Genomic DNA, 16292 nt, shown 5'->3' on the forward strand with positions numbered 1-16292 from the left:
TTCTTCTGTCAAGATCTCATGCATAGTCAGAATCTACATAACCGAGAATTGAAATACCTCCACCACTTTTTCGAAAGGTCAGACCAACACCAGAAGCTCCTTTGAGATATCTCAATATCCACTTGACAGCTTCCCAATGCCTCTTTCCTGGGCTGGATATGTATCTACTAGATTGAGAAATATCTGGACGTGTGCATACCATAACATACATAATGCTACCAACTGCACTGGCATAAGGAATCTTTGACATATGCTCCACCTTATCCTCGGACTGAGGCATTTGTAACTCTGAAAGTTTAAAATGAGGAGCTAATAGTGTACTTACAGGCTTGCACGTATGCATATTGAATCTCTTGAGAACCCTTTCAATATACCTCTTCTGAGAAAGATGTACAACACCGTCTTCTCTTGAAATCTCCATACCAAGGATTTTCTTTGCAGCTCCTAAATCCTTCATGTCAAATTCCTTACTCAACAGTTTCTTCAAAGCATTTATCTCTGTAATGTTGTTAGCAGCAATACGCATATCATCAACATACAACAATAAATAAATCGTTGAGTTACCAAACATCTTCTTGTGATACACACAACTATCAAATGCACTCCTTGAGAATTCACGTGTAGTCATGAATGCATCAAACCTCTTGTACCACTGTCTAGGGGATTGCTTCATACCATACAAAGACTTCTTTAGCTGGCATACGTGATATTCTTTTCCCTCAGCTAGGAAACCTTCAGGCTCATCCATATAGATTGTCTCTTCTAGATCACCGTGTAAGAAAGCAGTTTTGACATCAAGCTGTTGAAGCTCCAAGTCAAATTGGGCAACCAATGCTAGTAGCATGCGAATTGAGCTATGCTTCACGACTGGAGAGAAAATCTCATTGTAGTCAATTCCCTCCTTCTGATTGAATCCTTTTGCAACCAATCTCGCCTTGAACCTAGCATCTTCCACTTCAGGAATTCCCTCTTACTTTCGGTAGACCCACTTGCATCCAACTGTCCTCTTCCCCTTTTGTCTTTTCACTAAGACCTTTGTCTGATTCTTGTGAAGAGACTCCATCTCTTCAGTCATGGCTAACCGCCATTGTACAACATCCTTGCAAGAAGTTGCTTAAATATACGAGGAGGGCTCCAGATCCTTAATCTCTTCTTGTGCAGCTACGAACGCATATGCAATCAAGTTTGCTTGATCTATAAGGCGTTCCGGTTATCGTGTTTGCCTCTTCTCCCTCCCCTTTGCAATTGTGTATGGTTCACTGACAACAAGTTCTTCAAGGTCTACATCTTCTGACTCATCTTTAATCTCTTGATCCTTTTCCTTGGCAAGCTCCACCTGCTCGTCGTTCTTATTTCCTGAAAACTCCACGGAAACTTTACGGGGATCAAGTATAGAAGATTCATCAAAGGTGACATCTCTACTAACTATAAATTTGAGTAAAGACAAACACCAAAGTTTGTACCCTTTTACTCCATCCACATACCCTACGAATATGGCCTTCTTAGCCCTTGGTTCAAGCTTTCCTTCATTAATGTGATACTAAGCTAGACACCCAAATACTCGTAAGTATGAATAGTTAGAGGGTTCACCTGACCATACCTTATTCAGAGTCTTAAAGTCAATTGCTGATGCTGGAGATCGATTGACAATATGAGCAGCAGTGTGAACTGCTTCAGCCCAAAATACTTTGGACATTTTGGCTTGTAGGAGTATACAACAAGCCTTTTCAAGAAGAGTTCTGTTCATTCTCTCGGCAACTCCATTCTGCTGTGGGGTATGCCTGACAGTCCTATGTATTGAGATCCCATGAACCTTGCAGAATTCATTAAACTCTTCATTGCAAAACTCCAAGCCATTGTCTGTGCGAAGATACTTGATTTTCCGCTCCATTTGATTTTCAACCAAAATCTTCCACTCTTTAAATGCTTCAAAAACATCACTTTTTGCCTTCAAAAAATGCACCCAAACCTTTCGTGAGAAATCATCAATAAAAGTGAGAAGATACCTCTTTTTGCCCTTCGATGGAAGTTTAGAAGGACCTCATAAATCTGAATGGATGTAGTCTAGCACTCCTCTTGTCTTGTGTTTGTTAGTGCTGAAGCTGACCTTCTTTTGCTTCCCTAGAACGCAGTGCTCACAGAAGTCAAGTGTGCTGATCTTCTCACCTTCCAAAAGGTTACGATTGCTCAACATCTCCAGTCCACGTGCGCTCATATGACCAAGTCTCATGTGCCATAGTCTTGCCTTGTCATCATTAGATAACTGCACTGTAGATGCATTTGCAGAGCCAACAATAGTGCTTCCGGCCAATGTGTAAAGGCCGTCTCCAGCTTGCCTTTCAGCATGACTAAAGAACCTTTAGTCACCTTTATAGTTCCTGCTTCGCTCATGTACCTGTAGCCTTGTTCATCTAGAGTACTCAGGGAGATCAAATTCTTCTTCAGATCAGGAACATGACGGACTTGTGTAATAGTCCTCACGACTCCATCATGGCAGCGAACCTGAACTGAGCCAATGCCAACTATTGCACAAGTTGCATTATTGCCCATTACTACGGTTCCTCCACTTTTCTCATAGCTGCTAAACCAGTCTTTTCGGAACGTCATATGCAGAGTGCATGCAGAGTCTAACACCCATTTGTTTCCATAACTACTATTATTATTACACAATGTTGTTAGTACATAATCATTATCAAAATCATGTACCTGTTCAACTGTGGATGCACTCGCCTTTTCCTTGGACTTTGACATTGGACAGTCTCGTTCAAAGTTCCCTTTCTTGCCACAACCCCAACACTCTGTATTCTTCTTATTCACACGAGACTTTGATCTGTGCTTTGATTTGCTCTTTCCCTGTTGGCTAGTCCGGCTTCTCACAAAGAACCCACTTGCCTGATCATCTCTATCTCCTTCAATGTGCCTCCGCACATCACTAAAGTTAAGTGCCTGCCGCACTTGCTCAAGCTTGATAGACTCCTTGCTATACATCATTGAATTCTCAATATCACGATATCCTGAAGTCAATGAAAATAGCAAAGCACATAAAAGCGTCTCCTCCTCCTTTTTAATTCTTGCAATCTGTAAGTCCATGACAAGTTTATTGAACGCATCTAAATGATCTTGTAACGAAGTACCTGACTCCATCTTAAATGTGTGAAGACGTCGTTGTAACAACATCCTTGTTGTCACTGATCGGTCTTGGTATAACCCTTCTAGCTTTTCCCATAATTGTTTGGTCGTTTCTTCGGTACCCGTACTCACTTCACAAAGCACGTTAGGTGCAAGGGATAGTTGGATTGCACTCAATGCATCCCCTTCAATCTTCTCCTTGTCGGGAGTTGATATATCCTTAGGATACTTTTCGTCAATAATATGGATTGAACCTTCCCTCCGCAGTAACGCCATCATCTGGATCTTCCAGCTATTGAAATTGTTGCGTCCACTGAATCTATCAATTTCAAACTTCATGGAACTCATCTTTGCTTGTTCTTCCTCTTTGGATCGTTAAAGAATCCTGTTGCTCTGATACCAATTGTTAGCGGAAACGTAAAAGAAAGAACACAAGATTTAACGTGGTTTAGATCAAAATAATCCTACGTCCACCAGAGAACAGTTGCCTTTTTAATATTAACAAAGGAAGGGGAGAGTTCCCAATTACACTTAAGAGAATTTCTCTCTTAACTCTCTACTCACTACAATGTGTTGTATTATTTTTGGGATGGTTTCTACAAATGAAGGAGTGCATCTATTTATAGAGGTAAAGACCTCCTCTTGATGTCATTGGTGACATCAAACTACCTCCTCTTGATGTCATGGGTGACATCAAAGGAGGAAGCTTCCTCCTAACATCCACACCAACTCTTTCCACCAACTCTTCCAATTGACATGCCATTGTTGACTAAATATAAACCAACACCTTCAACTTTAGATATATATACCTGAGGTTTGAATATACAATTAGGTGGGGTTTCGGACAAAAGGAAGGAGGACATTCTTGTATCGAGGATGGTCCCATTCCAAAGTTTCCCATTATTCTTGATTGATTCTGATAATTTCAAGAGCTGGAGGAGCTGATGGCTGCTCGTTTCGAAGAGGAAGAGTAAATGGAAGTTTCTTCAACCTCGGACAATCATCAACTTGTATACGCCGAATAGAACCACAAGTCATTCTTCCCTTGTATAGGCTCTTGAGTTTTGGTAATTCGTATAAACAAAGAATTTGCAAATTTGGTAGAATAACCTCATCATCATTGATGCTTCTGCTTTGATTTGAAGGAACAACTGAGCTTGTGCACAACTGGTTGACTTGTTCTTCTTCATCCTCTGTTATTATCTCTTCCATTTCTGAGCAGAAGTATGCATTAATTTCCGTCAGATTTAGGAGGTATTGCAGCAACCACCTAGGGATTAGCTTCTTCATTTTATTACAGTTTACAACTTCAAGGCAGCGGAGATGAGAAAAGGTTCCAACTGGAGGCAAAGCTTCTCCTAACCTAAATAAGAACTCTATATTGTTGCATAGTGTAATCTGAATATGTCTCAAGTCTTTGAAATGAATAAGAGATGGAATAGCATCTAACAAGCTATTGTCCAAGCTGCCAAAATCACAGCACCAAATTAGTAACTCACTACGAGATAATATATTTATAGCTACGAAATCTCAGCTATGAATTTAAAAATCATGGCTAATACCTAACAATAGCCACAAAAATTAAAATTTTCTAGCTATTTATAAATTCGTAAAATTTGCTAGCCACAAAAATTAAATTGGTAAAGCTAATTCCTTATTTTTGCTATAATTTCTAAAAATCGTAGCAATAATTGCTTAAATAGCTACAAATTTATTGCCACAATAAACTGCGAAGCTAATTCATAAGTTTTAGCCACGCATTAAAAGCTATTATAGCAATAGTAACCTTTTAGCCACAATAAATTATTTGAAATAAAATATTGTAGCTAAAGAAATACATTTGCTTCAAGTTATAAAAACTATGGCAATAGGTAAATGATATAGCTACCGATTTATTGTTATGACATAATATTGTAGCTAATTATTAGTTTTTGCTACGAACGGAAAATTACTGTAACAAAAGTAACATTTTAACCATAATAAAATATTTAAAATAAAAAATTATAGCTAGATAAATATTTTTTTGCTTCAAGTTCTAAAATATCATGGCAATAGTTGTCATTACAGAAGGCCACAAATTTATTGGTCTGATAAAATTTCGTAATTAATTATTAATTTTTTGCCACAAGTTGAAACTCAATATAGTAATAATAACCTTTTAGGCCAATGAAATTATTCGAAACAAAATCTAGTAGCTAAATAAATATTTATGCTTCAAATTATAAAGAAAATAAAAATAATTTGATTAAAAAACAAAAATGGATGCCATGACAAATGACGAATGTTTTTGGTCGATTATGAAAATCATGACAAGAGTCGTCTAATACTATTATGTAATGAAAAATAGTAATTGTATATGATTAAGGAAGAGAATAGTAATTGTATATGATAATAATTATTTAAAATGCACAATCAATCTTCATTCTCAAACAATATTTACCTACTTATAGCAGCAAAACTTATCAATTGACTTTTTAGACTTATCAAACTCATATTTTATTTTATTGTAGTTGTTGTTAATTATATGATTTTGTATTTAAAATTTAAATAGTTATTAATAGTTGTAGGTATTTAAGAAGTCATTTTTAAATAATTGTTCATGTATTGAAGAGCTTTGTTGTGGGGAGGCTTGGTACATTTAGTTTTAATAATGACCAAAGGCTTCAATTATATAAAAGAAACATATTTAACACTATAAGAAAATAATAATAACCATCTTAATGAAATGACATTTTGTAGCTACGTAATCACAGATTTATGATGAATTTATGGTTGCATCATTAATTAAGAAAACTATATTAAATAATAAGATTTGCAATGGAAAAAAATTATTGCTAATTTTAGCCCTAATATATCATTAAAAAAATTTAAAGATAGGATCTCTATGAATAACATTATTATTTATATTAATTTTATATAATTCTCTTATATCTAGTTACACTAAGATATCCAAATCCCTACAAAAATTAATTATATTGTTATTCTTGTTAAACCAGTATTAGTAGTAAGTTCCAATTTTATTAAAAACATGGAACTATATTTAACTAATGTGTGAATAACTAATTATTGAGAATTAAACAGCAATAATATTATACCAATTACATTGTATAACAAATTATATGTATATATTTATTATAGACGATAAAATATGTTATAATGATATGTTATTTACCATCTTAATAATGATCTAAAATCAAATTACCGAATCTGAAAATTAAAAATTTAATATCGTTCTTATACATGAAGGAGGTATTGTCTCTCTTGTTAGTATTATTTGTATTTAAGAATAGTTACATATTTTCACTATTTTTATGCTTAGTAGTGTTAGAACCCGCATGATGTGTGGATAATTTTATATTATACTGCTCAAAATTCTTCAGTTACCTAAATTTATCAATAAATTTTTTGAGTGTTATTTATTTATCTTTAAAAAAAAAAATTAATTCGAAGTAAAAATATCCTACATTATTTTTATCCCCCTTATTCGTACAATTTTTTCTACTATGATAATTGATTCATTTTCTCATTTAAAGTTTACTTGAAATTTAAATAATATAATATTTATTAATTAAATTATAATTTTAAATTCATCAAAAGTGTAAGGAGATAAGCCTTTTATTATTTTATAAGAATCTACCAATGTTTATATATATATAACATTTCCTTGTCTAATGTATAAATATCTTAATATTGTCCTTATAATTTTGCATTTTCTCAATAGGAAATTATGAGTTCTATTTATTTACTAAGATTTTTCTATATGAGAAATTTTATTAATATATACATTTTTTACACTATCGCTTGGAATGTTTCTTTTTATCCTTTATAACTCTTTTTTATTATGATTTTAGTTACGTGTATGTAACGATCCGACTGGTTGTTTTGAGCTTTTGCACCTTGCTCGTCAGTTCCCGGGCATGTCTTGCCCCGTGTGATGTATTATGACTTATGTAAATCGTTGGTTTGGGTTTTCAGGGTAATCAGAATGAATTTGGAAGAACAGTTCTCAGTTTGAAGCTTGAAATTTGAAAAGTTTGTCCAAGATTTGACTTGTTGGTATATGATCTCGGATCGGAATTTTTATGATTTGATTAGCTCCGTTAAATGATTTGGGACTTAGGAGCGTGATCGGAATGCATTTTGAATGTCCGTGGAAGGTTTAGGCTTGAATTGGCGAAAATGAGATTTTGGCGCTTTCCGGTTGATAGGTGAGATTTTGATATAGAGGTCGGAATGGAATTCTGGAAGTTTCAGTAGCTTCGTTATGTCATTTGTGACGTGTGTGCAAAATTTCAGGTCATTCGGACGTGGTTTGGTTGGGTTTTTATTTATCAAAAGCGTAATTTGGAAGTTCTTGAAATTTATAAGCTTGAATCTGATGCAAATTTGGTGTTTTAAGGTTGTTTTGAGCGTTCCGAAGGTTGGAACAAGTTTGAATGATGTTATGGGATATGTTGGCATATTTGGTTAAGGTCCCGAGGGCCTCAGGTGAGTTTCGGGTGGTCAATCGGACCATTTCATGTTATGAAAAATTACAGAATTGTTGTTGTTGGTGTTGCAGGTTTTTGACCTTCGCGTTCGCGAAGGGTTAAGGTGCGAGGCTGTGGAGTTGGCCTTCGCGAAGATGGTTCCGCAATCGCGAAGGTGTGAGGTTTTTGGTCATCGCGTTCGCGAAGTTCAGGTCGCGTTCGCATAGAGGAAGAATGGTAGGTGGGTCCTCAGTACATTTGTTCTACGCGTTTGCGTAGTTGGGGTCGCGATCGCGAGGTGTTGAGTGTGTTATGCATCGCGTTCGCATAGAAGAGATTCCGGTCAGTGAAGCAGTGTGCTTCGCGAACGCGAGGGCAATATCGCGTTCGCGATGAAGAAATGTCTGGGCAGACAGTTTATATTTTTAAATCGAGGGTTTAAGTCCAATTTCATAAAAACCATTGGAGAGCTCGGGAGAAGGTGGAATTTGAGGAGATTTTCAGTGGAGCTATTGGGGTAAGAATTCTTCACTCATATTTGGTTTAATTACATGATTTGGTCTTGAATTTCATCATTTAATTTGAGAAATTAGAGTGAAAATTGGGGGAAAATGGAAGAAAAGTTTGAGATTTCTTTTGGGGATTTGAATGGGCAATTGAGATCGGATTTTGACGAATTTGATATGGGTAGACTCGTGAGTAAACAAGAATTTTATTGATGTGATTTTTATCGGATTCTGAGACGTGGGCCTGGGGGTCGGGTTTGAGCAATTTTATGGTTTTTGATGTAAATTAGATATTTTCGAGTGAGCTTTGTTCCCTTAGCATGTTTTAATAGTTATGCACTGATTGTGGCTAGATTTAGATCATCCGGAGGTCGATTCGTGAGGGCAAAGGCATGGCGGGTTAGAGTTTGGACCGGATCGGGGTAAGTAATGATTGTAAATGCTGTCCTGAGGGTTTGAAATCCTAGATTTCACATCGTTGTGCTACTTTGAGGTGACACACACGCTAGATGACAAGCGTGGAGTCGTGCACCGTTGGGAATTGTGACTTGGTCCGTCCCGTACGACTGTTATGTCGCGTATTTGATTTGAAATCTTATGATATTTCATATTTTTGAGATTGATATTATATTTTAGGCTGTATGCCATGTTTGGGGCCTTGTGCCAACGTGTTGAGACCTTTAGGGACATTTTTACTATTTTTCCTCGCTCTATTTATTTTGAAAGCATATCCTCAGTCATGATTTACCTGTTTATTGTTTAAACCTGGTTTTATCACTTAACTCTTAAAATGTGAAAACTGTTTGGGCTGAGTTCCCTATTTTACTGATGGTCCGAGTGATTGTGAGGTTGATGATTGAGATAGACCGATGGTCTGATTGTGAGGTTAATGACTGAGATAGACCGATGGTCTGGTGTCCAGGTTAATGATTGAGAGAGGCCGAGGGCCTGGCTATGAGGATTATATATTTATGGATCGGGCTGCACGCTGCAGCAATATATATAGTCGACTATATATATGGATCGGGCTGCACGCCGCAGCGATATATGGATCGGGTTGCACGCCGCAATAGTTACTATATGGTACCTATTGAGTGTGAGTGCTGAGTGTGAGCGCTGATTGGTTAGAGTTGAGTCACGAGTGACTGAGAGGCTTGCTCGAGGGGATATATATATACATGCACATGAGTGATGCTTTGCCTGAGGAGCTAGTTTATGAACTTACTATTTTCACTCCTCTTTAAAGTGAGTTTCTATTGAACATGTTGATTTAATTACTGCTTTCACTCATCTTTAGACCGAGCCTCTATTGAAAATGTTGAACAAATGTGGATTTATCGTTTCCTACTGCTCACTCTTTATTTACTCTTATTACTTTCTAGGTTGGAGTACTCACATTACTTCCTGCACCTCGTGTGAAGATTCTGGTATTTCGAAACCTGGCAGCGGGTGTTGATTGCTCGGAGGCGGAGTCGTCGGAGTTAGCAAGGTGACTGCACGATGTTCGCAACACTGCTTTCCTTTCTCTCATTTTCATTACTGTATTTAGTATATTTTTATACTCTGGTTGTATTCGGACATTGGTAGATGCTTATGACTAGTGACACCCCGATGTCAGACTGTATTTATTTCTGCACTTCTTTTATTTCGCTAAATCTATACTTGTTGGGGATTTATCCTTATAAATGACTTAAATGGACATACTGTGAAAACTGAATTTGGGATTTGTGTCGGCTGGCCTTGTCTTCACGAGAGGCGCCATCACGACCGGGTTCGGTTTGGGGTTGTGATAAGTTGGTATCACAGCCTAGGTTACATAGGTCTTACGAGTCATGAGCAGGTTTAGTAGAGTCTCACGGATCGGTACGGAGACGTCTGTATTTATCCTCGGGAGGCTGCAGAACCTTTAGGAAAAGCTTCACATTCTTGAATTCTTATCGTGCGTCCTTGATTCAGCTTTAAAAGTAACTCTTTGAACTCCTTCCCCGCGTTCGTATATGCGCATGAGCGCTCGGTATCAGATATGCATCGATGGCTTGTGATTCCTTGATCGAGGGGCGAGATGTGATCTCTGTGTGTTGATGTTGGGCCAGTCTGGAGGACTCGAGGCCGAATTTTGCTTATAGCTTGAGCATCGAGGTGCTGATTGTGTGAGCAAGTATTTTTGAACTTATACATTCGGTAGTGCCCTATTAGAAGAAGTAATGACTGGATAGTTACGTGATGAGTGTGATGTAACTGTGAGATGTATTCATATGATTTGGAAGCGACGAGAAGGGTCTGCTGGAGGATAGAAGGACTATTAGGTGCTTGATTTCCATCTTGATTCAAGGTTTAGCCCCGAGTTATCGGCGTGTGAAGAATCTTTTCATATGTCCTCATTGGGAATGAAGTAAATTTCATGTTGCGATATGAGTTCAGACTCGGGAAGATTAAGTGACTGCGTAATGTTTATGACAGTGGAAGGTATACATGAATGTATTTTCGAGTGGACTTTATTCACTTAGCATATTTTAATAGTTATGCACTGATTGTGACTAGATTTGGAGCAGCCGGAGGTCGATTCGTGAGGGCAAAGGCATTGCGGGCTAGAGTTTGGACCGGATCGAGGTAAGTAATGATTGTAAATGTTGTCCTGAGGGTTTGAAACCCCGTATTTCACATCGTTGTGCTATTTTGAGGTGACGCACACGCTAGATGACGAGCGTGGAGTCGTGCACTATTGGGGATTGTGACTTGGTCCGTCCCGTACGACTGTTAAGTCGCGTATTTGATTTGAAATCTTATGATGTTCCATATATCAAATCAACCAAAACACATCGGATTCAAGCCAAATTTCCTAAAATCTTCCAGATTACGCGTTCGATCAAAAACCCAACCAAACCACGTTTGAATGATCTGAAATTTTGCACACACATTCCAAATCACACCACAGAACCACTACAACTCTCGAATTTCCATTCCGACCCTTATATCAAAATCTCACCTACCAACCGGAAATCGCCAAAATATCAACTTCGCCAATTCAAGGCTAAATTTACTCCGAACCTCCAAAACTCATTCCGATCACACTCCTAAGTCCCAAATCACCTCCCGAAGCTAACCGAACCATCAGAACTCATATCCAAGACCTCTAACACATAAGTCAACATCCGGTTGACTTTTCCAACTTAAACTTCCTTAAAAGAGACTAAGTGTCTCAAACCTTACCAAATCCTTTCCGAATTCGATCCGACCAACCCGATTCCACATCACACGGATAAATAAATCATAACAAAGCAGAAATAGGAAAAATTGAGTGGTAACTCATGAGACGACTGTCCGGGTCATCACAGGAGGGGGGAGGGGGTAAAGCGCTCCCTAACAAAGGCGACTCCATACCTAGGGCTCGAATTCGAGACCTCTGGTTAAGGATGAATGAGTACTTACCACTCCACCACAACCCATGTTGGTTGCTTGTATCTATCTACATTGATTACTAGTTATATTCAATTTAGATAAGTGTAAAAGTTATTGATTTAATAATCTAATATTGTTTTAATAACTTAATAATTATCAAACACTAAAAATTAAGAAGCTAATATTATTGAAATATGAACATATAACAAAACTAACAATATTATATAGGATGAAAAAAGCTATAAAGAAAAATATATTTTAGAATATCTTTATTTCATGCAAATAGCTGATTTTTTTTATTTTAGTTAAATGTATTATATTTATATATGTATTTTTGGTTTACTATAGGTATATTTCTTACTTTTATTTGCATTTATGGTATTTGTATTTTTTCTTGTATGTTATATATATGGCATTTGTATTAGAAGTAAACTAAGGCAACATATATAAGAAGTAGACGACGTAAATCTAAAACCTAAACCTAAACTTCCTACTTCCTCCCTCAGCCGCACTCTCCCTCCCCATTTTCTTATGTCTTTCTTCCACCTTCAGTAGTCGGCCTTAATTAAGGCCGCAAGAAAGATAAATAGGAACAAGATGGTATCCCTACTGGTTCTCTATTTATAGACAAAAATTTAACGTGTTGGTTTGTCTCTTTCCGGGTAAGCTCATGTCTCTATATCGTAGAGTTTCTGAATCTTCTTACATTTACTTGGATTTAGATTTTTAACTTCAATTTACGAGTTATTCCAGCAATTTAAGAGATATTATGCCTTATATTTTATAAGGAGTGCGATTTTGAAGATTTGATAGGTTTTGTGTCTTACAAGCAATTAACTTGGGTTTCTGCTTCAATTATTTGTTTTTGATTTACAGGGTACTCAAGAAAAATGTGCCTTTGAGAAATTTCAATCTCTTTTTATGCCAAATTGTAAGTTTTACTTCTTTTTTCCATCTCCTTATATTTATGATGTTTATTTAAATGCTTTCTCATTTGTCTTCTGTGTTTGAAAAAACTATAAATCTTTTTTCACCTATTTCATGGCTAAGTATTTTTTCTTATTCCATGATTTATTGAATATTTTTAATTAGTAACTGTATATGCATCTTTATATGTTTTGAGAATTCAAATATAAGTTTCTCACAAGATCATGTTATTTCATTATTTCAGTCTAGTGAGTGTGCTTCATATATTCTTAGATGCATGAAGATCAAGGGGGTGCGATGAAGGTGGCAACATGAATCATCAAGCAAATACTTATGTTCACTGCAAAATTTTGTACATTATTTCTGATCTATATTATAATCAAGCCTCACATTGGCAAGTTTTTCCTTCAATTTTTGATTATTGTACAAGGCTTATGTATTGCAGATGCTATTAACTGATTAGTACAAATGTGTATTTGGAAATTTATTTTGTGAAACTTTTTAAATTTTAGTTTGTGCGGAATAAGTTATTTCTCATGCTTAATATGTTATTAGTTTTAATATAATATGCACGACCATAGTATAATTAGAAAATGTTAGAAAAACTCAAATATCTAAGAAACAAGAGATTTGTGAGAGAAAATTTTGTCACCATAAAAAATTAATTTTTTTGTCAAAAAATTAAAATATAATAAAAATAATATATCCCTTGTAAATCTTCTACTCGTACAACAAAAGGAACCGAAAGGGATTGAAGATTAGAGAGCCTAGCTAATATATCTACAGCTGGTGTCATAACTGGTGCCTGGGTCCATGTTGTTTCGTCTCTTCTCATGTCCAAGCTTCTTAAACCAGCATAGCCGTCTCTTCTCATGTCCAAGCTTCTTAAACTAACCAAGTTTTCTAGGCCTTGGGGCACTTCCTCGATAATTGTGCCATAAAGGTCCAATTCAATGAGGTTCTTTAGCTTGTTCAATGGCGGCACAAATCTGAGTTTCAGACAACCTCGTAGCAGCAATGCAGAGAGGCTTACCAGATTTGATACAGAACTAGGCAACTTTTCTATATCAGTGTAGCTTAAATCTAAAACACGTAGACCTGGCATCTGCGCAAAAAAAGGTTCTACAACTTGATTCAAGCTACGATTTCCTCGTAATAACAAAGTTGTGAGCCTTGGAAGTACATGAGATAAGGGCAGTGAAACTTCCTTTAAATCATTATTCATCAAAGCAACCTTGTCCAAGTCCTCTGACCATTCTTGCTCCCACGGTACTTCATGCAATTGTGCTCCCACTTTCACCATCCACTTAAATTCATCTCTTGCAATTTGCAATGCCATCTCTCTCACCAAATCATGCATCTTCAAACATTTCTTTTTTTCATTACGATTCACTACACTTTCTAATAAGCACGCCCTTTCCAATTTGTTCAACACTGCATTACCTTGGTCAAATTCTGCTCTCCTGCTGTTCCTTCTGTCTAGCAATCCTTCAACAATGAAGCGCTGAATCAATTCATCTCTCTCAATTTCGAAGTCTTCAGGATACAAACAACAATAGAGGAAACATTTTTGTAATCTTGGATCCCTCAATCTGTTATAGCTATAGCAGAGAATGGGAAACACTTTATCATTCATAGTCTCCATTTGCATACAAGATTCTTTGAATTCTTCGAATGCATCCCTCCACTCAAAAACATCATTCACTCCTCTCATACTTGCAGCCATAGTAATTAACCCTAGTGGCAATCCATCACATTTCTTTGTCATTTTCTTTGCTATTTTCTATTTCCATTGGAAGATCTCCATTGTGATCAAGAGTCTCCACAAATAATCCCCATGATTCGGTCACTGAAAGAGTTTCTACTTTTACTTTCTTTTGGCAGCCAATCCTAGTTATGATCATTTACCTCCACCAATATCCAAAGGAATTCCCGCCTTCTTTACATCAAAATGGGTCCATACATCATCCAATATGAGCACAAAGTTTATCTTCCTCTCCAAACTTTGGTACAAAATGGCTGCCCTTTTCTTATCGTCATCCTCAGTTGAATCAAGTTTCAGAGCCTTAGCAATCTCACTTTGCAGTTTAGTAATGCTAAAATCTTGTGATACAGTGACCCAATAAACGTTACCTGAGAATCTTGAATCTTTGAGGAGATGGTTATGAATATGCTCCGCAAGAGTCGTTTTCCCCACACCCCTCATTCCGTAAATGCCAATACTTGAAACTCCATTCAAAGACAATAGCACCTGCCTCATACTCTGGTAAAATATTTGGCCTTTCACGTTTGTTGTCACCAAAGGTTGTATCTTTTCTTCATTCACATTGAGCAAAATCCCTTCAGAAAATTTACCTTGGTCTAGGAGATTTTCCACTTCTTTATGAATTTTATCAGCATCATTTGACAACCCAATGCGCGAAATGTTGGAACTCTGTTATATTTTTAGCTCAAAGCATTTGAGGTCATGCTCTAGTTTTTGTATGCTGCTCTGCCAATTGTCAACCTCTGTCTTCCGTTTCTTACTTGAATGGAGTTCTCCGTCTTTTGCTTGAACCATGACATCATCCCTTCGACTGATCAATGCTTCCATCTTTCTTTTAAGGGTTTCCATTTTTTCCTCGAGTCCCATGTATGGTTCCCATACTTTTTCTTTGAGGAATGATAATGCCTCCATCACTAGTACTAACAAAACAAAGCCAGCAGCAAAAGAGAATACTTATTAGTACTTCAACCTTCAGGTGCTGGAAAAGTTTTTCATCTTGAGCAAACTCAGTAGCACGTGAAGTTTGACATTTGAATCATCGCTTCAACAATATATGATGATTCCTCTTAATGTATACAATTGCTAGCCAGAGGCGAATCCAAGATTTAAATTCTATGGGTTCAACAGTTAAGGTTCTTACCATGAACTCATTTTATTTATAAAATTATGGTTCATATCTACTATTTGTTACAATTTTAGTGAATTTTTCATATAAATTATGTTCCACATCAAAAATTATGTGTTCAATTGAACACGGTGTCAGTAAGCTGGATACGCCCCTGTTGACAGTAACTTAGTCAGATAAAATAATTCAACTAATTTCTTGTTACTTGAAAGGAAATTACTGCAGGAAATATCAGGCAATTACTCAAGGAGTTTTGAACTATTAATCTTCTGTTCACTAAAGCTTCTACTTCTAGAAACAATCAGTATCTTCTAGCTCATTTATCCATAATTGTGAGACGAATATGCGACTAAAATTGGCAGATCTAGTGATTTATGGTAATATCAATATACGATTGTAGTAAATTCACTCGAACACAAACTATACAGGAAACAGTACATATAGGAAAATAAATGAACTGAAAGAAGTAATACCTTCTCGTCGTTGAAAGGCTGAGCTGCTATCTGGTCAGATTTGATGGAAAAAAGAAGAGCTGAGCTGCTATCTGTTCAGATTTGATAGAAAAAAGAAGAAAAAATAAATTGAGTGAATCTTACGCTTGCATGAACAAGCATAGTTACCAATTAGTAATATGCCAAAGCATTTACCAGCCGAGTAGAAAAACTTTGGTAGAGTTTAATTGGGTTAAATTTTTATAGCAAGGAAGAAGGAAAGCTCAAACTAAATGTGACTATTGCTTTATTTACATATGGAAATTTTGGTTCCTATACTATATAGGAAACTATATTACCAAATATGTTCATAGTTGCATATTACCGCCATGCTAATAGTATTTCTACAAAATATAAACAATTTATTAAATAAAGAATCATTGTAGCTGTATGCTTCCTTATTTAGGCGCGCTAATATTGGAGAATTAAATATTCTTCCAGATATTTTACAACGCAAATCACGTGACAAGTGAACGTCAA

General features: G+C 36.4%; 1 protein-coding gene and 1 long non-coding RNA gene across 2 annotated transcripts; one reads left to right on the plus strand and one right to left on the minus strand.

Annotated features, from left to right (window-relative positions):
- Positions 1 to 11950: 11950 nt before the first annotated feature.
- On the plus strand, positions 11951 to 12941 carry LOC107816160 (uncharacterized). The gene is made up of 3 exons (XR_001654868.2): positions 11951 to 12165; positions 12380 to 12434; positions 12675 to 12941. It is a non-coding gene; the product is annotated as an uncharacterized LOC107816160 (long non-coding RNA).
- A 142-nt stretch (positions 12942 to 13083) lies between these two features.
- Positions 13084 to 14871, minus strand: LOC107816159 (putative disease resistance protein At4g10780). Its single transcript, XM_075253141.1, has 2 exons — positions 14339 to 14871; positions 13084 to 14206 (listed from the first exon to the last, which is right to left on the minus strand). The coding sequence occupies exons 1-2, from the start codon at positions 14688 to 14690 to the stop codon at positions 13104 to 13106; spliced, it is 1455 nt and encodes a 484-aa protein (XP_075109242.1). The 5' UTR covers positions 14691 to 14871; the 3' UTR covers positions 13084 to 13103.
- Positions 14872 to 16292: the final 1421 nt, after the last annotated feature.

This window comes from Nicotiana tabacum, chromosome 5, assembly GCF_000715075.1.
Source record: "Nicotiana tabacum cultivar K326 chromosome 5, ASM71507v2, whole genome shotgun sequence".
Classification (NCBI taxonomy): domain Eukaryota; kingdom Viridiplantae; phylum Streptophyta; class Magnoliopsida; order Solanales; family Solanaceae; genus Nicotiana; species Nicotiana tabacum.

What these genes read in the sequence shown, in the direction of transcription:
- LOC107816159 (XM_075253141.1), bottom strand. Translation starts at nt 14,690, where the DNA reads ATGAGGCAGGTGCTATTGTCTTTGAATGGAGTTTCAAGTATTGGCATT. An exon ending in TCCTTTGGATATTGGTGGAG is followed by an intron (nt 14,207 to 14,338) that starts GTAAATGATCAT and finishes AATAGAAAATAG; the next exon opens with CAAAGAAAATGACAAAGAAA.